The sequence below is a fragment of the Trachemys scripta genome, chromosome 4, assembly GCF_013100865.1.
Source record: "Trachemys scripta elegans isolate TJP31775 chromosome 4, CAS_Tse_1.0, whole genome shotgun sequence".
Lineage (NCBI taxonomy): Eukaryota > Metazoa > Chordata > Testudines > Emydidae > Trachemys > Trachemys scripta.
Window position 1 is genome coordinate 97,294,913 of NC_048301.1, and position 24,984 is coordinate 97,319,896.

Below are 24,984 nucleotides of genomic sequence, written 5' to 3' on the forward strand. Positions count from 1 at the left end.
ACTTCTTGTTCAGTCAATCGTTCAGACAAACAAGTTTGTTGACATTTGCAGGAGATAATGCTGCCCGCTTCTTGTTTACAATGTCACCTGAAAATGAGAACAGGTGTTCACATGGCACTGTTGTAGCTGGCGTTGCAAAATATTTACGTGCCAGATAGGCTAAAGATTCATATGCGCCTTCGTGCTTCAACCATAATTCCAGAGGACGTGTCCATTCCGATGATTGTGTGATGGGTTGGACCTCCCCATCTGTGATGCCACCTGATGTACTGGGGTTTCACGGAGCCTCCACTGCTCCACCAGCCTGGATTCCCTCTCCCTGTTTTGCTGAATTAGGCTCCCCGGCTTCTTGCAGCACATACACACAGGTAGGGCCACACCCAGCTACAGACACAGACTAAAGTCAGCTCTGTGTGAGAGGACTCACCCAGCACTCACGTGCACACCCCCTTTGGGGGATAAACACTAAATAATACTGTCTTGTGCTGTAAAGAAAGATCTGCACAGCGCAAGCTCATAAAAATTCTCCCTCTCCCTCAATGTGGAGAGAGAGATGCATAGCTTCTCCCCTACCCTCCCCTCCCCCCAGATATGAATTGCACAAGCTGGGTTATGTTATAAACAAGAAATAAGTTTATTAACTACAAAAGGTAAATTTTAAGTGATTATAAGGGATAGCAAAAGATCAAAGCAGATTGCTGATAAATAGAAAATGCAAACTGAGCTTAACACGCTAGATATGTAAGATATAAATTAGCAAATTCTCAACCTGAGTGATAAATGGGATTGCAGATTCTTAAGGCACAAGTTGCCTTGGCTTTCCCAGGTTTTCATACACAGGCTAAAATCCTTCTAGCCTAGGACCATCACTTCCCACAGTTCAGTCTTTGTTTCCTCCTCAGGTGTTTCCAGGTGTGTTACTGTAGAGAGAGTGAGGTCCCCTCATAATGTCGTTTCCCCTCTTTTATATCTTCTCCCTGCCTTCTGGAAAGCTCTTTCGCTGTGACCTGGATCAAACAGTTCCCATTGTGCTATATCCCAGGTGTTTCTATTGTACACAGTTCCTGGGGTAATCCTTGTGCTTGTGTGCATTTCCTCAATAAGCCATTAACATTGTTTGGCCTTTTTACTGTCATACCTGAAAGGCTGCCTGTGGGTGTTTACAACCTCCGGACATGTTTCAGCAGCACATGTATAGCCAAACTTCATAACTTCACACACAACGATAGCACATACAATCCAAGGAGATATTACTGTCTAGCAGATCAAGACTTTTAGAATGGCACCTCACAAGGCATACTTTGTATAAGACATGTCCTAATTATATGACAGTGGTGAATATTGAGGTGTCAAGGTGTAACAGGTGGGTTGTGCTCGATAACGATCCAAAGCAGTGCAGAGCGACGCATATTCATTTTCATCATCTGAGTCAGATGCCACCAGCAGAAGATTGATTTTCTTTTCTGGTGGTTCGGGTTCTGTAGTTTCCACATCAGAGTGTTGCTCTTTTAAGACTTCTGAAAGCATGCTCCATACCTCATCCCTCTCAGATTTTGGAAGACACTTCAGATTCTTAAACCTGGGGTTGAGTGCTGTAACTATCTTTAGAAATCTCACATTGGTATCTTCTTTGCGTTTTGTCAAACCTGCAGTGAAAGGTGTTCTTAAAACGAACAACATGTGCTAAGTCATAATCTGAGACTGCTATAACATGAAATATATGGCAGAAAGCAGGTAAAACAGAGCAGGAGACATACTATTCTCCCCCAAGTTGTTCAGTCACAAATTTAATTAACCCAATATTTTTCTAACGAGCATCATCAACATGGAAGCATGTCGTCTGGAATGGTGGCCAAAGCATAAAGGGGCATATGAATGGTTAGCATATCTGGCACATAAATACCTTGCAATGCTGGCTACAAAAGTGCCATGCAAATGCCTGTTCTCACTTTCAGGTGACATTGTAAATAAGAAGCCAGGAGTATTAGCTCCCGTAAATGTAAACAAACTTGTTTCTCTTAGTGATTCGCTGAACAAGAACTAGGACACTTGTAGCCTCTAAAGTTTTACATTGTTTTATTTTTGAATGCACTTACGTAACAAAAAAAATCTACATTTGTAGGTTGCACTTTCACAATAAAGAGATTGCATAACAGTATTGTATGAATTGAACTGAAAAATACTATTTCTTTTGTTTATCATTTTTACAGTGCAAATATTTGTAATAAAAATAATATAAAGTGAGCATTGTATACTTTTTATTCTATGTTGTAATTGAAATCAATATGTTTGAAAATGTAGAAAAAATCCAAAAAATATATAATACATTTCAATTGGTATTCTATTGTTGAACAGTGCGATTAAAATTGCGATTAATCAAAAAAAAAGAGTTAATCGCATGTTAACTGCGATTAATTGACAGCCTTTATATATATGTTTACCAATAGATTTATAACCAGTTACACTACTTTTGGGGGTCCTGTTAGCTCTACAAAGCAGAATATTCCCTGTAGATTAGTACTAGATGAATAATCTTGTTTTCAGATGGTTATGCATTCTAAACTCCAAGTCTCCAGGACAATATTAGGAAATGATCTGGTTCCAGAATACAAAGTTTTAAAACAGTTAATATTTTAGTAGAAACTTTTGATAGTCAAAATTCCTTTTCTACACTGTAGTTCCCCAACAACAAGAGCACCTGAACTCAAGAGGTGCTGAGCACAGAAATTCCCATTGCGTAGCTTGAGTTATTTACTGCCAGATTATAAGGAAACATGAAGAGGCAAATGTGATTTTTTTTTTTTCATTTGAAAATATTGCTGGTGCAGCAAGTCTAGCTGATAGTCTTCTCCACTATCATTCAAGAAGCTGGAGTTTGATTCCTGATACTATCTTTCACTCCTATCTGCAGGGCATTAGGGTTGTATAGGACATGCGTTCAACTTCTGAATGTGAGCATCTGATGTCACTGAGCAGTGATTCTTTTAGATTATTTAAAGAGTGATATTTCAGAGGGAGTATCATCCAGTTATCAGCCAGAAGGATAACTGGCTTGGAAATGGGGAAGATAAAAGTAAAGGAAAATCTGGAGACATTCAAGACTTTGGCACGTGCAAGTTAAAGATTCTTTCCAGACTGATGGACCCCAAATTTGGAGCTTCAATTTTTTTTCTATTTTGTCTATTTGAAAAGCTCATATAATTCTTTGTAAATTGTTAGTGTATTAGCACTCATAGGCAAGTCTAAATAACAAACTACATGTGATATAGAGGAAAATGTTATTAAAGAAAATCTCCAGCTCACAATTCACAGTGATCATAAACAGTATAGGATAAAAAAAGGATTATTTTCAAAATTATGAAACATACTTTGACAATGTCCTTGTAACTTTCAATATTTTGAAGACTTATTTATTTAACTCATCCAAAGTGTCTCTTAAGTTAATATTTCCTATTGGACTTAACTTCTGTTGGTGAAAGCGACAAGCTTTCAAGCTACACAGGCTCTTCTTCAGGTCTGCTTGAACTATCGTTACTTACTTAGCTATCATTCCAATATAAAGCAATGTCACATTTACGCAAGTTAACTTTGGCTTAGCATGAGTATAGCTAGATGTGGGATACTAGATGCTCATTGCAGATGAACCAAATTTGATGTTAGGGGGAAATATATCAAACTTTGCAAATACTTCGGAAAATGGAGACTAAGTCTAATATGAAATAGCTTTTAAATTGAAAATTAGGATCACACTATCTATACTCTAGCATTTTGATGGAGCAGACATTCTATGGTTTAACTCAGCTGCAAAATGTCTTAAATAAAAATACCAGGAAAAGAACCTGCATATGGATCCATATGGAGGGTAGGTAAGACAGTGGGCTTTAAGTACATATTTGTTATCAGCATTCATAGGGTTATTACTTCGTCATTATATTTTACCTTACTGTCCTTTAAACATTCTTGTTTTACTGTAGTCAATGTCTTTTTTCCCTTCTGTATATATTTTGTAGATTCACAACCAGTATCCAACAGAGTTTGAATTCAATCAATATTTCTTGAAGTTCTTAGCTTTCCACTACGTTTCAAATAGATTTAAAACATTTCTTCTGGATTCAGACTATGAAAGACTAGAACATGGTATGTGTAGAAGAATGTGGTTGATGCTCATTCATTTTTTTTTCATTTCTTTATTATTTTACACTTTTGCCGTTAATTAATATTTAGTTCACAGGAGTCTTTCCATTGTGAGATGGTGCTAATGATTACATTGCAACCAACTAGAAACATAGAAAAATTTACCATGTGCTATATAAGTGCCTGAGGTGTACTGGAATTAATTCTGCGTACAGAGTCATTGGCAGTTATATTTGGTGAATGAATAGTTCCTGAACCATGCTAAAAGGGAAAGAATAAAAGGGTAAGAGAAATGGAAAGAATAGTTATAATTGCCAGAACCTTGCTTCACTTTCCAGTCCACTCACTTAATACAATTTCCCCTTCCATCTGCCTGCTCTCTAAAGAACTTTTTTTTTTATTACAGAAAAGAGGTCCTGGGATTCATGAGATTGTATGGCATTTCCATAAAGGAGAGCCTTTTTCCCCTTCCTCGTGAACGCCTGTGTTTTTCTTTTACTTTCTTCCTCTGTCTCTTGCAGGCTAACTTGCTTCATCTAAGGCCCTACCTCCCTTCTGCATTCTCAGCCCTACCTCTGTCAGACTGATCACTCAGTCACATCCACCTTTCTCAGGCTTGTCTCTGAGCATATGCAAGAAGCAAAGGGGTAGTGCAAACTCTGAAATGAACAGTTTTCACAGAGAAATCAGGTTTTTCATGGCAAGCAGTCAATTTAATGCGTTCTGTAAAAGCCCAAACGATCATGAAATTAATCCAGGCACTGAGCAACCATTCTATTTCTGCACAAAATACTGATTTGTATGTTTTTTAAACTAGTGTCATTTTATCATAGTTATGAGACTCCCAACAGAGTGGTGATGCTTTCAAATATCACCACGCCAAGAAGGAAATAGTGGCTTCAGTGAAATCAATGACAAAACTACCGTTGACTTCAGTGGAGCCTGGATTTCACCCCAAGTCTCTGCTCTCAGACTTGTACTTCCAAGTCCACATTTCAGGTGGTGATATTGCACAATAGAACAACAATGTATCACAAGTTATTGAATAATTATAACATTTTTAATGTGTATATATAGTACACTAAGTGGCAGCTAAAGTGCAAAAACAAAAAGTAAATTTAGAACAAACCTTCTCATTAACAACACCTCAAGTACTGCAGTAGGCTTCAGAATAAGAATGCAAATGTCGCATTATAGAATGTTTATTTTCATATCAAGTTGGTGTTCAGGCAGCAAGAATGGCAATTATACTGCACCACATAAAATTCTTTAATGTTATTTTCATCAATTCAGACCTCTTAAGTATTGGGCATTTTTGCAATGTTTTCATTCCTTGATAAATGTCATAAAACAAAATCCTTCTGATTATGCTTTACCATTTGTTACATGTCACTAGAAATCCTTCTTTTACCTTTTTTTCCTATAGGGACATTGTTTGAAGATAAAGGAGACAGACATGCCAAAAAGGGAATCTGTATTTGGGAATGTATTGAAAAAATGCACAAAAGGAGCCCCATTTTCTTCAATTACCTATATGCACCTGTTGAAACAGAGGTATGATATAGAAACTTCTATGTTGTTTGTTATTCTGAATGATTCTCTAAGTAGTTTGCCACTTGTTGAATTGGTCTAGACCAGTTTCAGACATTTATTATGCTAAGTAACTCTGCTGAAGAAATGTTAAGAAATATTAATAGATCATTGCAATTTCTCACTAGTTTATATCACTAGTCATGCAAATTATTTAAGACTCATATTGGTAAATTGTAAAGGGGAAAGTCCTAGAACATTTACTCATCCACGTGTGTCCCACTAACATAAAGAAGACTACTTAGGTGCATGACATAAGATTAATTATGTGAGTAATGATTGCAGGAGCAGTCTTAACATTTGCACATGACCATAAAAAGTAAATCTAAATAAAAATTATGAGGAAACAAGTTAAAAGTAAATATAAGTCACATTGGTAGTGAGACACATTTCATAAGATCCTGATACATTGCATTGCATGTCATATCATTGCCGGATAGGATCATATATTGATCACATTTAGCTGTATCTTGAATAATTTTATAGTGTCAATATTTATCATGTACCATGACCCATATCTCTTCTAGTTAGAATTATTTTCTAAGTATAAAGTACTGTGTCATGAACAATACTTGTCCATTAAAACATTGAGTAAAATATTAAAGGTATGCATGGCAGCATACAGATTAATAATATTGATGCATTGCTTTCCACATTTAATGCTATTTATAAACTAGTCTAATCTTTGATCAACAAAACATGTATAAATATTTCAATTGGGGAACCATATATGTTTCATTGTCACTACATGTGTTCTATCGTTATAAAATTAGCACCTCTGATCAGTTAGTGTTGACAAACGGAGATTTTCCCCCTGTTCAGCTAAATGAATCGTAGTCATGATGCAGAACCTGGACTGCGGGTTGCTTTTAAAATAGGGGGAATGGGAGAGGGTATCAGGGTTCCAACTGAGACATAAAGGAATTGTACGTATGTAAGTATGTACGTACGTACACATAGTGTGCCTCCGTTTTATTATCTTGTTAGCTGAAAAGATGGACAGATAAGAATGGCTCATACTTCTCCATTTATATTCCACTGTTGATGTGCATGTGTCCCATGCACTCAATTTCAGATTCTTTTGGCCAGCAGCATCCATTGGAGCTGCACCTTTGCCCTGAGTATCCTTGTGTCTCCCACCTGAGGACATAAAGGGCAAGGTGACCCTAACTGTCCCTCAAATCCTTCACCAGTAAAAAATGCAGGTGTTAAAAGATTCCACAGTAGTGGGAAGGGCAGATCGTGGAATACATATGGACAACACATCTCAAAGAACCGTAGTTATTGTAAGGTAAGTAATCATTTCTTCTGTGAGTGCTTGTTCCTTCTCACCACCTGTGGCTACAAGTTGGAATGTGCAGTATCGGTGCATCTCACACACTGTGCAATCTACCCATTGTATTGTAAACAGATAGCTATTTCACAATTTGTTAGCTGGTAAAACCTAAGAGGGTAAGGGGAGGAAAGACCACCAAGCCCACAAAGGAAAATGATCCAGGTCTCCTTTATCAGATCCTTCCATGAGAAACCAGAAATCCCCTCAAATTTTCTTGGAAAAAGGCCCAGTGAGGGTTCCTTGGCACCCATCACTGTGCGTCAAGACCAGGTTCATCAGTACTTCAAAAATTACCCGTTACCAACCCTTTGTCCCTGAGGGCCCCAGTGCCAATAGCCCCAGTACCAACACTGTCCATACACTTACCCCTGGCTCCAGCATACTCAGTTCCAAGGGACCTTATGGTTTCCTCATTATTGGACTCACCGTTATTATTAGTACAGAAGGTACTTCCTCCACAACTAGCTGCCATCCCCATTCTGGTACTGAGCACATCAGCAGAACGAATCAGAGTGCAGTCTGGTGATGCTCCCAGCATTCCATCTGGCACTGTTGCAACCCTGCAAAAGAAGCACTTCTTCTCTTTCCCAGGCTCTGAGAATAGCAGGGGGCATTACCAGTTCAGTACCTGGAGTCTAGCTATTCAGATCCATACGCTTCAGAGAGGGAGTATAGGACTCATTATTAATGTCCCAGACATAGAACTCTAAGAGGGATGCAACGTAGTCCAGGGCTAGATCACCTTCTCCCCCACCTCACAAAAGGGCACTACAGCCAACCATGACTACAGTGCTGCTGACTGGACAGACTGGTCAGAGCTCTGACGGGGATTTGCTGGCAGAGGACCCACCCCATACAAGCACCTATCTCGTTGTTGTATCTGGCAGAGGCTATGGTAGCCACATCTACCTCACTCCCAGACAACTTCAAAGCATTCCATGACTTGCTCTGTAGGCTGGTTGATACACTGGAGATTCCAGTGGTAGTTGTCTGGAAGACATCACGCAAACTCCAAGGGCATCCCACACACCTCTGTGGCCTGGATGTCTTGTAATGCCCATGAATGAGAGGCTCTTAGAACAGGCAGTTACTCTGACAGATGCCTACTTCTTTGTCACCAACATCAAAAACAGTAAATCATTGCTGCTAAGTGCCTTCCTAAGGCTTTGAGCAATTTTACATACGTCCTACAACAGGATCTCTGGTTGTCGCAAAGGCTAATGAAAAACACAGAGTCAGTAAAAATTTACACCTTGAGACAGATACAAGAAATTCAGTTTATTTGGCTGAAAATATTATTTATCATCAAGGCTACAAATGAGAGGTGCAAGTTACAATTGAGGCTCTTCCATTTGAAGGATGCAAACTTTTTAATATAAAGATTAATGAGGCTTGTATGCTCTGTGAAAGGACTCTCAAGTGATGCTGCAGTTCCTAAGAGTCTATACTCATGCACCAAAGAGAGAGTTCTTTAAGCCTCAACCGCATCAAAGGCAGCCAATACTGTACTCATTATCGACAGTCTGAACCATCCAGGAAGCAACGGAAATGTAAGAAGAGGAAATCATGTGCCTTTACTACCACATCTTCTCACCAGCCCTGGTCATGATCAAAGCAGCAGATTTGGCTCCTTGGTCGGGGGCAGTACAGTTCTCTTGGATTTCCCGCTTATATCCCCTCCGTTTATTTTATTTTTGTGGGGTCTGGAACATCATTACAGACTGTTGCGTCATGGAAATCATAGAGGTTGACTACTCGATCCAATTCCAGACACTCCCCACACACCACCTATTTTCCCCATCACTTTTCAGGGACCCATCTCACGACAGCATGCTACATCTGGAGGTGCTGTCATTTCTGAGGATATGTCAACCCTGGTGCTGGAGATATAATTTCGAGCTCAGGTATATATACCTGTGCTAGCTCTGATCAAGGTAGCGTTCTAAAAATAGTAGTGTAGCCATGGTTGCACAGGCAGCAGGACAAGCCAACCGATCCAAGTACCTACTTAGAGTTTCAGAAAGAATTGTACTTGGGGTAGCTAGCCCATCACACTGCTCATGCAGCCACAGCTACGTTGCTATTTTAGAGTGCTAGCTTGGCACACTTACCATAAATATATCTTCCTTAGCTGGCCATTATGCCTTCAGCTCCAGTGTAAACACACCCCAAATCTCATAACAGTGGAAATAGTGCTTCCAGAATACAGAGGGTAACAGGGTTTATTCCCATTACTTTCTAATTCTTGAGAAGAAGAGTGGATGGCACCTTATTGGACTTGAGACAATTGAACATCTTCATTCACAAGCTCAAGTTCAGGATGGTAACCCTGGCCTCGATAATTTCCACCCTAGATCCACCTGACTGGTATTCAGCTCTCAACTTCCAGGATGCTTATTTTCATATAGTAATTCATCCTACCTACAGAAAATATCTAAGTTTTCAGATAAGCAATTCCTACTACCAATACAGGGTCCTATCATTCACGCTATGGAGAGTGGCAGCGGCATAGGCGCTGATTCCGTGGGTGCTCCAGGCCTGCACCCACCTGTAGCCCACTCCCACCGGTAGCCCACTCCCACCTCCTCCTTCTCAGCACTTCCCACCTGCCGGCGGCCCCGCCGATCAACTCCTCCCCCTCCCTCCCAGCGCCTCCCACCCACCACGCTCAGCTGTTCCACGCCAGGCAAAAGGTGTTTGGGGGGAGGAGCGGGGACAGGGTACACTCGGGGAGGGGGCGGAATTGGGAAGGAAGAGGCGAGGCAGGGGCAGGAAGAGGCAGAGTGGGGGTGGGGGGGCTGGGTGAAGGGGTGGAGTGGGGGCAGGGCCTGGAGTGGAGCAGGGGTTGAGCACCCCCGGGGCAAGGAGGAAGCCAGCACCTGTGGCCAGCCATATTCACGAAAGTTCAGATTTTCAAAAGTATTTTGAACTCCATACAGCAAACTCTGCACCTTTTTGCCTCTTTAGGACTAAAAGAAAGCAAAGAGATGTCCGTATTAGTTCCTATTCAAATGATAGCATTAACAGGGGCAGTTGTGGACTCCACAACAGCAATGACCTATCTGCCACTCGAAGGATTCCAAGCCATAGGAGATCTGGCCAACCACCTGCTAGCTCAACACAAGATATCTGTAAGAATTTGTCTGACTCCTAGGGCACATGGCCTCCTGCACATATGTAACTCAGCATGCCAGACTACACCTACGTTGCAGGTAAAGATGGTTAAAGTTGGTACATCAGCCCAACAAACATCACTTGGATATGACAATGCAGGTCCTGCCAGGACTCCTATAATAGGTCCCTCTTCGTCATTGCCATCAAATACTCTGGGGGCAGATATCTCCACTGGTGGGAAGGGAAGCCCATTTAGACAACTTTCAGTCTATCGACTCCTCAAAAAACCCAGCTTCTCATAAACATTTGAGGACTAAGGTTTGTTTAGCATGCACAGTTTTCCTCTCTGTTCTGAAGTGTCTAACAATTCAGATCGTGACAGATGAAGCCATACCAGTGTATTACATAAACAAACAAGAGGCGCACAATCCACCCCTCTATGGGCAAGTCTACATTACAGTGCTACATTCGCGCAGCTGTACCAATGCAGCTGCGCCGCTGTAGTGCATCTGGTGAAGACGCGCTATGCTGACGGGAGAGAGCTCTTCTGTCGAGATAATTACTCCACCTCGGCAAGAAGGGGAAGCTATGTTGGTGGGAGAGTCTCCTGCTGATACAGCACCAGCATGGACAACACGAAACTTGCATCACTTCGGGGGAGAAGGGGTATCTTTTTCACACCTCTGAGCAATGTACGTTAGATCAACTTAAGCGATAATGTAGACTTGCTCTATGTCAAGAAACAGCAAATCCATGGAATTACAAGATTATTCCAATAGCTTTACACCTACCAGGGTTGCAAAATATGCTGATGGATCACCTCAGCAGACAGTTGCCAGTGACCATGAGTGGTCAGTAAAGGATAGTGTTATCCAAGACATATTGATCAAGTAGGGTCATCCAACCGTAGGCCTCTTTGCCACCAATGAAAGAAAAAGTGCCACAAGTTCTTGTCCAGAGGAGGGCAAAGTCAAAGATATCTGTCCAACTCATTCCTGATCCACTGGTTCTCAGGCCTCATATATGTTTATCCTCCAATTCCATTGATCTTAAGAGTTCTCAGGAACTTCAGGCAAGACTTAGCCAGGATGATCATCATAATAACATGAGCATGGCAAAGGCAGTCCCAGTTCTCAGACCTAGTGAATCTCTTCATTCAACTTCCAAGTCAGTTGCCTCTGCTCCCAGATGTGGTATGCCAGGCTGAGGACAGAGTCTCCATCCAGAACCCTCTTTCTTGCATTGCATGGCATGAATACTGGCTGGTTAACATAAGTAGGGCAAACCTATTCAACTGAGATACAAAACAATCTTATCCGCAGTAGAAATGACTCTGTGAGGCTTACCTGCTCAGTCAAGGAAAGAGATTCACTGTCTGGGCTCAACAATACCAGTTGTCTCCACTGAAGACCCAGATACCTGACATACTAAATTACCTTCTGCCCTTAAAGAGCTCTGAACTATCTCTGATCTCCCTGAGGATCCATTTAGCAGCCATCTCAGCAATCCACCCTCCAACACAGAGATATTTGACATTTTGACACCCTACAGCAGCTAGATTCCTGAATGGCCTTATGCGGGTATATCCCTTTGTAAGTTGCAATAATATTTGCTAAAAGGATAGGGGAGCTATCAGCTCTCATGTCCAGACCTTCATACAGTTTTTCATAAAAATGGAGTCACCTGGAGACCTAAACCAAAATTCTTGCTGAATTGTCCTTCTACATGACTAGGACTAAACCATTTAGGGTATCCCCCAGATTATTTGTAGTTTATGATGACAGGTCAGGCAGTCTCAATGCAGAGACATTTCTAAATATATTGTACTATGAAATAGCCAACTTAGGATCCACTCCACAAGAGCTCAAGTAATGCACAACCCACAGTAGAAGCATCGATATCTGATGTCCATTTCAGCTATCTGACAACAATGATTGTCAGATGTCCATTTCAGTAGGGTTGTCTGACAATCATTGTTTAGGTAAGACTCCTAGCATCCATCTCCTGTGATCTAGGTCACTGCTTGCTAGTCACCAACAGTAAAATATATATGTGGACAAGCACTCAGAGAAGAAGAAATGGTTATTTATCTTACAGTAACTGTGGTTCTCTGATACGAGTTGTCCACATATATTCCACAACCAGTCCTCCTTTTCTGCCACTACATTGTCCTATAATATCTAAATTGTGTTTTGGCAAAGGAACTGAGGGACATTTGGGTTGCCACACCCTTTATGCCCTCAGGTGGGAGGCACTAAAACACTTGGAGTGCAGGCCTGGCCACAATGGACACTGCTGGCCAAAAGAATCCGAACTCAAGAGTATGGGGCATATGAACACCACCAGTGGCTTATATATGGACAACATATTTTGAAGAAGTACAGTTACTGTGAGGTAACTATTTATTTTCCTTGATCTGACATCTTTTATGGAGTTGTATCCCACAGTCATGCACTGAAAATTGTAATTCCAGATCAGCACACACCAGTTGCAGTGCTACATTAAATTTCAGGAGGATAGTCTGCAAAATGTAAAATATTGGATTTGTGTTGAAACTGAAAATTTCCATGTGACACTAGTTTATTGGGCTTTGTTTCAAACAGGCATTAAAACCAAGTGTAAATATGTCCAGCCTGAAAACATGGGATTACTATATGGAAGAGACCTTGGCCACAGGTCCTTCCTATGATTGGACCGTGGTTACTGCAAAATGCAACACTTCAGAGGAAGCTGACCAAATGGATGGTTCATTTCCCCAAAGTAGGAGGAAAATAGTGTGGCCATGCTATGATGATGTTAGCAAAGTGCAACCTGATGCAATCACGAGCCTCTTAAATGTAAGTATAGATGCTAACAAAGACAGATCACTGCAGTTTATTACACTTATCAAATTCATAGCCATTTAAGTCATTGCCTTATAGATGTGCTGTAAAAGTAAATATTAGGTAAAAATAATTGGTTTAATCTCCAAAGAGATCTGGGGTCAGAAAGTCAGTCAAACATCTTACAAAAGGTTATGCTGTTCTGGATGAATTCAATTCTGTAAATAGGTTTTAATACTTACCTTTTTTACATTGTGAACTGCAGCCAATAATGAGGCAATTTAGGTATATCTTACTTGTTATTCCTTAAAAGCAAGGCCTTAATACATTTTTTCACTTTCCTTTTTAAATAAAAAAGTAACTTGTATAATAGATTTTCTAGCTATCTTTTCCCAGAGTTTTCAAAATTGTAACCTCATATTTTGCAAGGAATGTTATCTCATTTGGGGCAAACTCTGGATTCTGTCTGGATTGCAGCAGTACTTTACCCCCCCTGTTCTTGTCCCTGTTCACCATATAGTTTAAAGCAAATGAAGTATAAGGTGTCCAAATCTCTGTGCCTAGCTCATAGCATGTCCATTAGTCCCAGCTTCTGAGTGTGTCTCCTCTTTACAGAATCTGGAGGCAGCTAAAAAATGGTGTGTAGCAAGTATGTGTAGTAGGCCTCATCCCTTCCTTTTGGCTCCCAGAAGGTTGCCTCCAATAACATAGAAGACCCCTCAGAATTGGGCTCTAAACAAAAAGTTTTAAACTATAACCAACAGATTGCCAAGCCCCTTGGGCAAATGGCCCAAACTGTTCTCTGTCTTTCCCCAGCCCAGCACTGATAAGGAAGACAATACAAAAAGTAGAACAAGCAGAAGTAATAATAGGGTTGCCAACTTTCTAATCACACAAAACTGAACACCCCTGCCCCACCCCTTGCCCTGTCCCAAGGCCCTGCCTCCCAATAGCTCCATCTCCCTCCCTTTGTCGCTCGCTCTCCCCCACCCTCACTCACTTTCAACAGGCTGGAGCAGGGGGTTGGGGTGTAGGAGGGGGGTGAGGGCTTTGGCTGGGGGTGCAGGCTCTGAGGTGGGGCTAGGAATGAGGGGTGCAGGGTGCAGGAGGGGGCTCCTAACTGGAAGCTACCAAGAAAGGTTATATTCCCAAATTTCACAACAAGAACATGTTATTACAGTTTGGAATTCTAAATCAAATAAGTCTTTGTTTTGGTTCCCCCTTTTAATACACTTGGTTTATAAGAAGTGATATCCATGTTATGTAAATGTTGGCAATGTTTAATGCTAATGTCACGGCATTGGATTTGCTCATTTTAAATAGTTTTATAAAATATATCCAATCCTTATCATTATCATATTTCTTATATGGCAAGTGGAAATGGAATTTGTGTGCTCAAGATGCAACCAGCCTGAAATGTATATCCTCAAGAAAACACTTTTTTATTGATTTCAGGAAATCGAAAGACTGGAGAATAAATTAAATCAGAGCCCAGAAAGGTGGCAGCTCTTGTGGGAAAGGGTCTCCGTGAATCTTAAAGATGACACAAAACAAGACAATGTAAGTGGTGGAAGGGTCTAATTGACCACCTGACATGCTCAGGGTCCAATTGACCCCATTTGACATTGGGAAGGAATTTTCCCCCAGGTCAGATTGGCAGAGACCTTGGAGGTTTTTCGTCTTCCTCTACAGAATGGGGCATGGGTCACTTGCAGGTTTAAATTAGAGTAAATGGTGGATTCTCTGTAACTTGAAGTCTTCTAATCATGATTTAAGAACTTCAGTAACTCAACGAGAAGTTCTGGGTCTAATCTATTACAGGAGTGGGTGGGCAATGTTCTGTGGCCTGCAATGTGTAGTCAGACTAGATGTTCATGATGGTCTGTTTTGGTATGATGGTCTGTTAAAGTCTAGGAGTCTAATTATAATTCAATCTCAGCTATATAGGCTATCTAGGAGAGTGACAAAATCACTGTATTTGTTGGAATAAAGCATTGCTTTCTAAAAAACAATGTATTCTAAACCATGCTACTGGCTTTGCATTGCTGCATGTGGAAAAATATGTATTCCTATGACATTTACTACTTTTGTATCTTGAAGTAGATTGATAAATATAGAGCAAGATAAGCATTTTAATAATACACAATGGTGTAAAATTAGATATTTATAAAGCTTTCTGGGGCCTGATCCTGCAAACATTTACACATGTGAGTAACTTTGCTTATGGGAGTAGTTCCTTGGACGTCAATGGGATCATTCAGATGTGAAAATTCAATTTTGGATCCACACTTTATAATCAGGCCTTCAATACTCTGGGCCTAATCTTTTACAACAGCTGGTTATTTACATGAGGTGAGGAACTGATCCTCTGTGTATTATACATTCCTGAGCATATTTTTAGGGTTTAGCAAATAATAAAATCCAGGTCAAGCAGTGGCAAATATATTTTAGATGGAAATGTTGAATATTTGGGTGGGAATATTGAATATAAATATAAATTGTAGATAGTTAAGCATTTTATCCACCGTACAAAATTTCATTTACTATAGACCTACTGTTACTTTCAATCACGGCTTATATTTCATGTTGCATATCTGCTGTTCAAGAGCATAACAGAATCCGAAAATCAGGTTCTTTCTTTATATAATGTTTAGCATATCACGTTAGCATAACACTACAAAATCTTTCTCTGTAAAGATACCATCCACCAGATTCTCAGTTTTGATTCTTAGATCTTTGGTGCAAGACTAGTGGATCTCCCACTGCTCCCAAAGTATTTTTCCCTGAGGGCAGCTGGAACAGAACAGAGCACATGCCAGGCCCTCTATTTGACATCACACACAGATACCCAGACTGGAATATTTATATCCTTCAGGGGACAGAACAAAACATCCAGTAGGGGGCCTAGCTAACACTCTACTCTGCTACTATTACTGCCCTCAGGGGAGTCCATTCTTTAAGAGTTTCTGGCATTCTGCCAGTCTTGCTCAAAGAAGCTAAAACACAAACTAGAGAATCCTGTCAGATCAGAGAGGCAAAATTATGTGTAAGTAATTTTCTTATCTCTTAAAATATTTACTTGGAGATTCAGCAAAAACACTTAGTTCTTTTAGAAAGCCAAATCTCTGAGAGCAAGTTCTTTATTTTAAATTATATTCAGAGTCATCTCTAATGTGTGGTTTATGTGAAGTCAAAAAATTCAGTAACAAAAAAGCTCCATACCTATTGTGGTCATTTTTATTCTTACCAGGAATCCCAGGAATAAAAACAAATGTTTGAGCAAATCTTCATTTTTCAAGTACTCAGCTGTCTAGCTGCTGCTAGTGCTGCCATCTAAGAATTAGTCAAAACACGCCAAATAAAACTGAAGGATCTATTATATCAGGGTACAATGACCTTTAAATGTAGATTTATGTAAAACTAAGTTATATTTCTAAAATGATGCAATAATCAACACAATTTGCTGTGTTAAAACTTGCAGTCCAACTAATACTATGCAATTAAAATTTAAACATCAGCCTCTGAACTGTTCTGACCACTTTTGAGTTACCACTGTGGACAATGATGGAAGGAATAAACAATAGATTCTCACTCATTTGAATTAATGACTGGGAAGCTCATGACCAACTTTTCCTAATTAGCACAATTTTTTTAAAAGGTGATGGAATTGGAAAATGTAATTTGCTAATTTATTTTATATGGATAGTTTGTTTTTTTAATATTTCACAATATGGATGTATAAATAAATGTTCTCTATTATATTTAGTAAAAATGCAGAAGTCTTTCTGATGAGATGAACTACAGTTCTCTGCTATTAAAACTTTACATTATGGATTATGTGGAGGGAGGTGTGAGTTTTGTGGCTGGGGCTTTTTGTTTGTTTTGCTGTAATACTACTTATAATGTATTCATTTTGGCAGTTCTGTTGCTTAATTCAGCAGGTAGTCACATTTTAGAAAATTTCTTAGTTCTAAACTTAGCTAAGCCTCTCACTCAAACTTTGTCATTTATCTTCCTTTTTAGCCCCGAAGACATCCTTCTGGCTCATCAGGGATAATGTCTACTAATCCACATTCCTATCAGAAGAGGTCTTTGCTGCATTTACCTGACAGTGGTCTGGGTGAAGAACAAAGTGCCAGCATCTCTCCCTCTAATGGAGTGGACAGACGAGCAACCACACTATACAATCAGTTCACATCAAAGAATGATGAGAATAGGTAAACTGACTAATTGCTGGATATTACTGAAACCTCATTTTCAGGAGGGAAGTGATTTACAAGAATGCATCACTGCTGTGTGTCATACTCCAGGGAGTCAAACAGGTGATAGAATAATGATGAATGTAGTGGAATGGTGCATATGTCTGCCCTAGAAGTAAAAAAGTAGAATCTCCCTAGACATGGAACTCTCTGCTGCCTTTTTACTGTTTCTTCCAAAGTTTTTAATTCTACTTAGTTGCTTTTTTTGTTCTTCTATCTTAAAAAATATTTTGTGTGAATTAGGTGTTCGTACAAATGAGGAGTTAATAGTGCTGCTGAGAATCAGGGATGAAGAGAGAAGATATCACACAAGCTTCCCCCTTAGGTCTGCTATCTCAGTCCTGACCTGGGCCTTCCTTGAGTGCGGATATTTCTCCTCATATCAAATTGGGTGACAATTTAGTCACATGGGTAAATAGGAGATAGGACAATATCATCAAATTCATTTTTATTTGTGCCTTAATCCAGGATTTAAAAACAGTTGTCCAGAGGTGGTATGGTAGTACATTAGACCACTGTACTATCTAGACAATTATTGAATAATTTAGCATTTGGCCATTAAGAAACTTTAGCCTGTAATGCGCTCAGTCAGAATAATCTTACTGTTAATACACAAAAACAAAACAAAGCATTTGAAACGAGGCAGCCATAGTATCTTTAAGTCTGCTTCAGTGCCTCGACACAGTGGGAAATTATGGTGCTGATCAATGGGCCCACAGCCCCAAGTGATGGATCTTCTAAGTGTTTAAAGTTGATTTTTAATTCTGTAGTGAAAGCGGTTCCTAAATAGTTAAAGACCAATGTATGCCTTATGTGCCATGGTATTGAGGCTATTAAATCAACATGTACGTACTAAACCTTTTTGGTGATAAACATATGCTCCTTCTGTTCAAGGTCTTTTGAAGGTACACTTTACAAAAGAGGAGCTTTGTTAAAAGGTTGGAAACCTCGCTGGTTTGTACTGGATGTGACAAAACACCAGGTAAAACATTTTTAGCAAACTGGATTTTTATGTGAATAACTTATTACAGTTTTACTCAATAAACATATAGAAATAGTTTGATTAGTACAAAAAAATCATAAAATAATAGAAATGTAGGGCTGGAAGGAACCCGGAGAGGTCATCAAGGCCAACCTCCCACTCTGAGGCAAGACAAGTATACCTAGACCCTCCCGAACAGGCATTTGTCTAACTTGTTCTTAAAACCCTTCAGTGACAAGGATTCCATAACCTATTCCAGTCCTTAAGTGACCTTATAGTTAGAAATGATTAGTAATGATTATTTGCAAATGCAGCTGTACATAGTATTTCTATACAGATATCAATCTGTGTGGCTGGTATACCTTATAGTCAATGTGAAGGTAATCATTTTGTTTTTTAAAACAGAGATAACGATCTAGTATATAATTTTAAAGAAACTCCATGAACTGGTGGTAGTCTAGTATTTTTTGAGTGAAAACACTGTTTGTTGCTTTATACTTTATACAGAAAGACAGTCCTTGCGTCAAGGAGTTTTCAGTTGAAAATGGCAGTATATTGGCCCACCCAGAAACAATTGTATTAAAACTTGCTATCTTCAGAAGGGCATTAGCCTGTTGGTCAGTGTTGGGCATTAACCTAGTCTTTCTGTGTGAGCCCTGTGAACTCTTCAGCAGTCAAAGCAGTTTAAGAAACCGAACACTCTCTGAAATGAACAGTCCAAAAAGCCAGAAAGTATTGTCCAGTATGCAAGTAGAGATCTGAGAGATAATTTTGGAGTTTGGAGTAGGGTTGCCAACTTTCTAATCGCACAAAACCGAACACCCTAGCCCCACCCCTTCCCTGATGCCCCACCCCCTGCCCCACCCCTTCCCTGAGGCACTGCCCACTACATTCCCCCTCCCTCGATGGCTCGCTCACCCCCCCCACCCTCACTCACTTTCACTAGGCTGGGTCAGGGGGTTGGGGTGCAGGCTCTGGGGTGGGGCCAGAAATGAGGGGTTCAGGGTGCAGGAGGGGGCTCCGGACTGGGCCAGGGAGTTGGGGTGTGGGAGGGGGTGAGGGCTCCAGCTCAGGGTGCTGGCTCTGGGGTGGGGCCATGGATGAGGGGTTCGGGGTGCAGGAGGAGGGGGCTTTCTGGCTGGGAGGTGGGTCCGAGGGATTTGGAATGTGAGAGGGAGCTGCAGGTTGAGGCAGGGGTTGGAGGGTGTGAGGGGGTATGGGTTCTGGGCTGGGATGAGCGGTTTGGGGTGCAGAAGGGGGCTCCAGGCTGGGGGGTGGGACTGATGGATTTGGAATCTGGGAGGGAGCTGCGGGTTGAGGCAGGAGGTTGGGGTGTGGGAGGAGTGAGGGCTCTGGACTGGAGGTGCTGGCTCTGGGGAGGGGCCGGGGATGAGGGGTTTGGGATGCAGGAGGGAGCTCCAGATTTGGGAGGGCTGGGGTATGGGGGTGGGGCTCGGGGTTGGCGCGTGGGCTTACCTCGGGCGGCTCCCAGTCAGCAGTGCAACGGGACTAAGGCAGGCTGCCTGCCTGTCCTGGCTCTGTGATGTGCCCCAGAAGTGGTCAGCAAGTCTGGCTCCTAGGCAGGGCAGGGCATGAGGCTCAGCAGCACGCGCTGCTCTCACTTGCAGGCACTGCCCCCCCAGCTCTGCCAATGGGAGTTCGGAGCCCCGTACTCCTCCCCCCCACCCCCGGCCTAGGAGCCGGACCTGCTGGCCGCTTCCAGGGTACCAGCCTGTCTTAGCTCCGCAGCACTGCCAACCGGACTTTTAATGGAGCCGCCAGGGTCCCTTTTTGATTGGGTGTTCCAGTCGAAAACTGGACACCTGTCACCTGGTCACCCTAGTTGGGAACAAAATTAATTCAATCATCCCTGTCCAGACTGTAGTAGTTATTATACATTCCAAGCATGCATTTTTTTGACTCGTTCATTCATTCTTGGTTTCAGAGTAGCAGCCGTGTTAGTCTGTATCCGCAAAAAGAAGAACAGGAGTACTTGTGGCACCTTAGAAACTAACAAATTTATTAAAGCATAAGCTTTCGTGGACTACAGCCCACTTCTTCAGATTCATTCTTGGAGCACTTCCCTTTCATATTTATTTTCATGAAGCCTATCCTATGCAGATAAATTGAAGTCCAGTATACATTGTAGATTTATCAATCTGGATTGCCATAATAGAAAGGTCCATTAACCTATTATCAATGTTTATAATGCAATGACCCACATATGATACAACTTCACTGGAATTTTTTTGTCTAAATATCTTCAAATCATGAGAACCAAAAGTGAAATCCTGGCCCCACTGAAGTTATAGGAGTTTTGTCATTGATTTCAGTGAAGCCAAGATTTCACCCACAAAGTTTATTTCTAAAGTCCCCTGAAATTCCAGTTCTTGGTATAACAGCCATTTCAGACAGACGTGTATGGAAAACCTTTGGTCTGTCTTAGTGAAATCTGTCTTTACTGGTTTCAGTACATTGAGTAGCATGACCATTCATGTATATACTAACAAATTAGTGCACAGGAGGTAAGCACAGAAAATCTGTTTACTGCTTTAGACATTGAACCCTGCTTGCAATGCACACCCAATTCAGTGATGGCACTTACGGCCTAATGAACTTTAAAGAATGTTGGTCATTATCACACAAGCCTTTACTCATGCAAATAGACCTTATTTACATAAATTGGCTCAGGGGTGCATAACTAAGGACTAGCTTTTAAATAGCCAGTAGGGCCTTGTCCATAGAAGAAAATTGTGATAGAAAATGTTAGTTAACAGGTTTTACTTAACACAGTGTTAAACATTATTTTCTCCTGAGTGTGGACAAGGGTAGTCATCTTTAAAAGTGTTAACTAATTGTGATTAAAACTGGTGTCCCTCCTTGCACAAGAAGACATACTTTCTCCCAGTATGTACAAGGTGTTCCTCTTTAATATTTTAATTGTTTCTATAGCCAAATCTCCTAGGAAACATTGTTCATGAAAGAGAGACATATAAGGGTACATCTTCATTACCCGCCAGATAGTAATCGATCCCCGAACACGCTCCCCGTCGACTCCGGAACTCCACCAGAGCGAGAGGCGGAAGCGGAGTCGATGGGGGAGCCGCGGCTGTCGATCCCGCACCATGAGGACCCGACGTAAATCGATCTAAGATACGTCGACTTCAGCTACACTATTCTCGTAGCTGAAGTTGCATATCTTAGATCGATTCCCCCCTCCCCCCCGCCCCAGTGTAGACCAGCCCTAAGCAATATCCGGCGGGCAACAGAAGGAAGTAAATCTGTTTTGGAAGGACTCCATTTTCCCTTTCCTTTAAGAAAGGGTTTGTCTTTACTTCTTGCATCCAGTGTGCAAGGATGGGTTGTTGTTTTTAATATGCAAATACCAGATTTTCTTTTGTGGAATTGTTTGAATACTGAAAGTAATTTAGTGGAGTGGTTATCATTGAAACCACCATGTCTTTGTAGAAAAGCTGCATTAAACCACTAAGTATAGTATAGGAAAATGTCAGTTTTACATGTAATCTGTAATTACCTAAATTATACCTGAGTTTTTGTTGATCACTTTCCATTTAAAATACAGGAAATAAAAACTTTTGTTAACTCTTTGGTGCAAAACATGTTCGTTAGTTTCCAAGCAATGGACAGGGGAGTACTGTGTCAGGATAGCCTGAATCCTCACATCAGAGTCGTTCCCTGGGTCAGCTTCACACTTGTCTCACAGTGCAAAGCTGCCATAAAGGCAGCAAGTCTGGCCACATGAGGATTCCCCCAGTTTGGACAATCACAAGATGGGATATTGCTACTGTAGGAACTCCTTTGCTAATTCCAAAATTCCCAATACAAGCTGTCGCTTGGACATGCCCTACTGCCTGGTGATGCCAGCTGTTACACTGTCCATTTGTAGTCATAAGTAGTTCAGTTTATAGCAGATCTCAGGCTTTTGCAAGTGACTCCTCAAAACCAGCCCAACATCCAGTGCCCCACAATGAGGGCACACAAAGGAGGCTTAAAAGAACTTTTTGTTCACTCTCAAAACCCCAGAAGCTGTGCCAGGTACAGAAAGGATGAGCACAAGGATCTGGCCCCAAATAGTGCATTTGTCTGTGTATTGGTTTATATATTGCATTTGGTTGGTTTGTTTTCCCTTTTGTGTTCTAGCTGAGGTATTATGATTCTGGTGAAGACACAAGCTGCAAGGGACACATTGATCTTGCAGAAGTCGAAACAGTGATTCCTGCATCTCCAACAATTGGCGCACCAAAGCATGCTAGTGAAAAAGCATTTTTTGATGTAAGTATACTTTTTCTTTGCTGGCCTTCATTAGAGATTTTTCTTCCTTTGTTATGTTCTTCCTATCACAGCCATTCCTGCTGGCTGGGCACTTAAGAGATTTCAAGTTAACTCACTATCAAGGGAAGTTGCACAATTAACCAGTGATCCACATTCTCAACCCAAAGTGAAAATTCTGAACATTAGTATATTCAAGCAAAATGAAACGCTTCAGATATCAGAGCTTAAAAGAAAGTTTGCAAGTTCCTGAGCTGTATCTTCTAAGTCTATTTTTCGATCTTATACACTTTTATTTTCATTTTGCAGCTGAAGACAAGTAAACGGGTGTATAATTTCTGTGCCCAAGATGCACAGAGCGCCCAGCAATGGATGGACAGGATCCAGAGCTGTATTTCAGACGCGTAGCAGAGACTACCCTTCCACTGCCAACTGCAGAAGAGAAATGCTGTCAGCACTTCATGTTGCAAGAAGATACATTTTAAAATGCTATTACAGAACAAGCAACCTTCCTTTCAATTCAGTCATAAATACTCAGTATATGCTGAAGCATCTTCTCTGTTTAAGTATTATAACCACTGTAACTTCTCTTGCTAGGAGAACTTTTCAAATTAGTAATCTGTTTAGCCTGAAATATAACTCTTTTCCATATGATTCCTAGCTAAATGAGCCTGCTCTACACACTGAAATATGCTACCATCTAATACTGTTTTTCAAATCAGAGTTGCATCAGAAAAACTGTCTAGCTAGAATTGTGGACATTTTTCCTCAAATAGTGTTCTGTTTTCACTGCGTTTTAATATTTAAACAAAATGGTCCAAATTTTCAAGCTAGTTGTGTATCTGGAAGAACATTTCTACAGTTTCTAAGAAAAGTTTAGGTTTGTGAATTCAGTGACATGCATAGCAGACTGGCAAATGTCACTTAATATTTTTAAAGACCAAAAATCAAAACCTTAATTTTCAAAAAAAGGTTTCTTCTCAAATCTACTAGCTGCTCTCTAACCTCTTGCTCTAAATCATGCTTCTGCAATTTTACTGTTAATATATGGCATTTTAAGTTCCCGCTGTTTAGCTAAAGAATATGCTTTTTGGGTATTCTATTTGCCCATTATAATAGGATAATGGAAAGAAAACTGGCTGATAATAACAAGAAGAAACTGGTCACAAATTGAAACATTTATAGGAGAAAAATCTGAGTATGAAAAGTTGTATATGTTTATTTATGTTCTGTTCTGCTCACTGTAAAGTAAAAAATAACAAACACAATGATAAATGCACTAAACAATAAAGCAAACACTTGCACTGAAATAGTTGAAATGCAGACATTTTGCGGGACAGAGGTAAGTTATTTATAGCAGAACAATGCTAGCTAGATAACCTTTACAAATACTAAATATGTACATAATTTGGTTTGATGTGATTTGATACTTTAAAAACATTTTTGCACATAAATTGGAAGACTGTTTTAGATTTTTACATTTAGTAACATTGTGTTTGTTCATCTTAAAATCTTTGAGGAATGTTGTTGGGTTATTTTTATATATAGCCCAAAATTACTAGAGGTTTTATTTGCTACAGTTTGTGATGACATGGAGTGGAGTCTTTAGATAAAAACCATTGTGAGGTTTTTTTTAATGTTAATATGTTAAATATCCAACTAATATTTCATAGAGTTTGTATATATGATTTGGTATTTTCTGATTTTTTTTCCAGACATTCTGCTTATAATTGTTAATATCAGACTAACCTAACTGACTTCATTTATAGGATTTCAATTATTAAATAGTTTGTCACCTTTTTTTAACCACTTTTCATTTTTTGACTGAATAATATTCAATTTCACACTGCACACAGAATAGGAAATGCAGCTGTTTTAATACATATGGAATTTTTTTAAAGGAATGAAGGATTTTTTTAGCATTTTCAACTGATAAATCTCCACCTGTGAAAATGGTGTTTGCACATTTGTATTTTTCTGTGTATATGAAGTACTTTTATATGTACTTTGTAAAATACTGATCCCACTGTTTTTAAGGTTATTTGAAAATGTACACAACACATCTTATTTTGTAACTAGGTTATTTTAACTATTTTATGTATGTTACATGACTTATGTATGCTAACCATCTTGTAATAAATACACTTCTTTTTTTAAAAAAATCCTTCCTTTACTGTGAAAGATTATATCGGTATAGTGCAATACTCACAGAATAAAGATCTTATTATATCTTGTACCATAACACAAAATCCCAAACTACCTGGTATTAAAATGAGTGGGGTTTTGTGTATACTTGTATATATTCCTATACAAAAAATGCACATTGAGAAATCTTAGCTAAAAGTTAAACATCTATCAGCAAAAATGCTATAAACCGAGGAAATTTGAATTTAAAGCAACAGTATCATCCATAATTCAGTCTCAATTTACATACCTTTCCCAAAGACCAAACACATA

General features: G+C 40.1%; 1 protein-coding gene and 1 long non-coding RNA gene across 2 annotated transcripts in view; one reads left to right on the forward strand and one right to left on the reverse strand.

Annotated features, from left to right (window-relative positions):
• SBF2 (SET binding factor 2) overlaps window positions 1-24,691 on the forward strand; it is a 107,027-nt gene extending 82,336 nt beyond the window's left edge. Inside the window, exons 17-24 of the mRNA XM_034770035.1 lie at window positions 4,011-4,137; window positions 5,561-5,688; window positions 12,778-13,011; window positions 14,452-14,556; window positions 17,020-17,213; window positions 18,150-18,237; window positions 22,399-22,530; window positions 22,837-24,691. Of these exons, the coding sequence (XP_034625926.1) occupies window positions 4,011-4,137; window positions 5,561-5,688; window positions 12,778-13,011; window positions 14,452-14,556; window positions 17,020-17,213; window positions 18,150-18,237; window positions 22,399-22,530; window positions 22,837-22,935 (1,107 nt within the window). The 3' untranslated portion in view covers window positions 22,936-24,691. The remainder of the gene's footprint in view (window positions 1-4,010; window positions 4,138-5,560; window positions 5,689-12,777; window positions 13,012-14,451; window positions 14,557-17,019; window positions 17,214-18,149; window positions 18,238-22,398; window positions 22,531-22,836) is intronic.
• Window positions 1-24,984, reverse strand: part of LOC117877184 — a 62,538-nt gene that overhangs the window by 23,890 nt on the left and 13,664 nt on the right. The gene's annotated exons all lie outside the window — the stretch shown is intronic.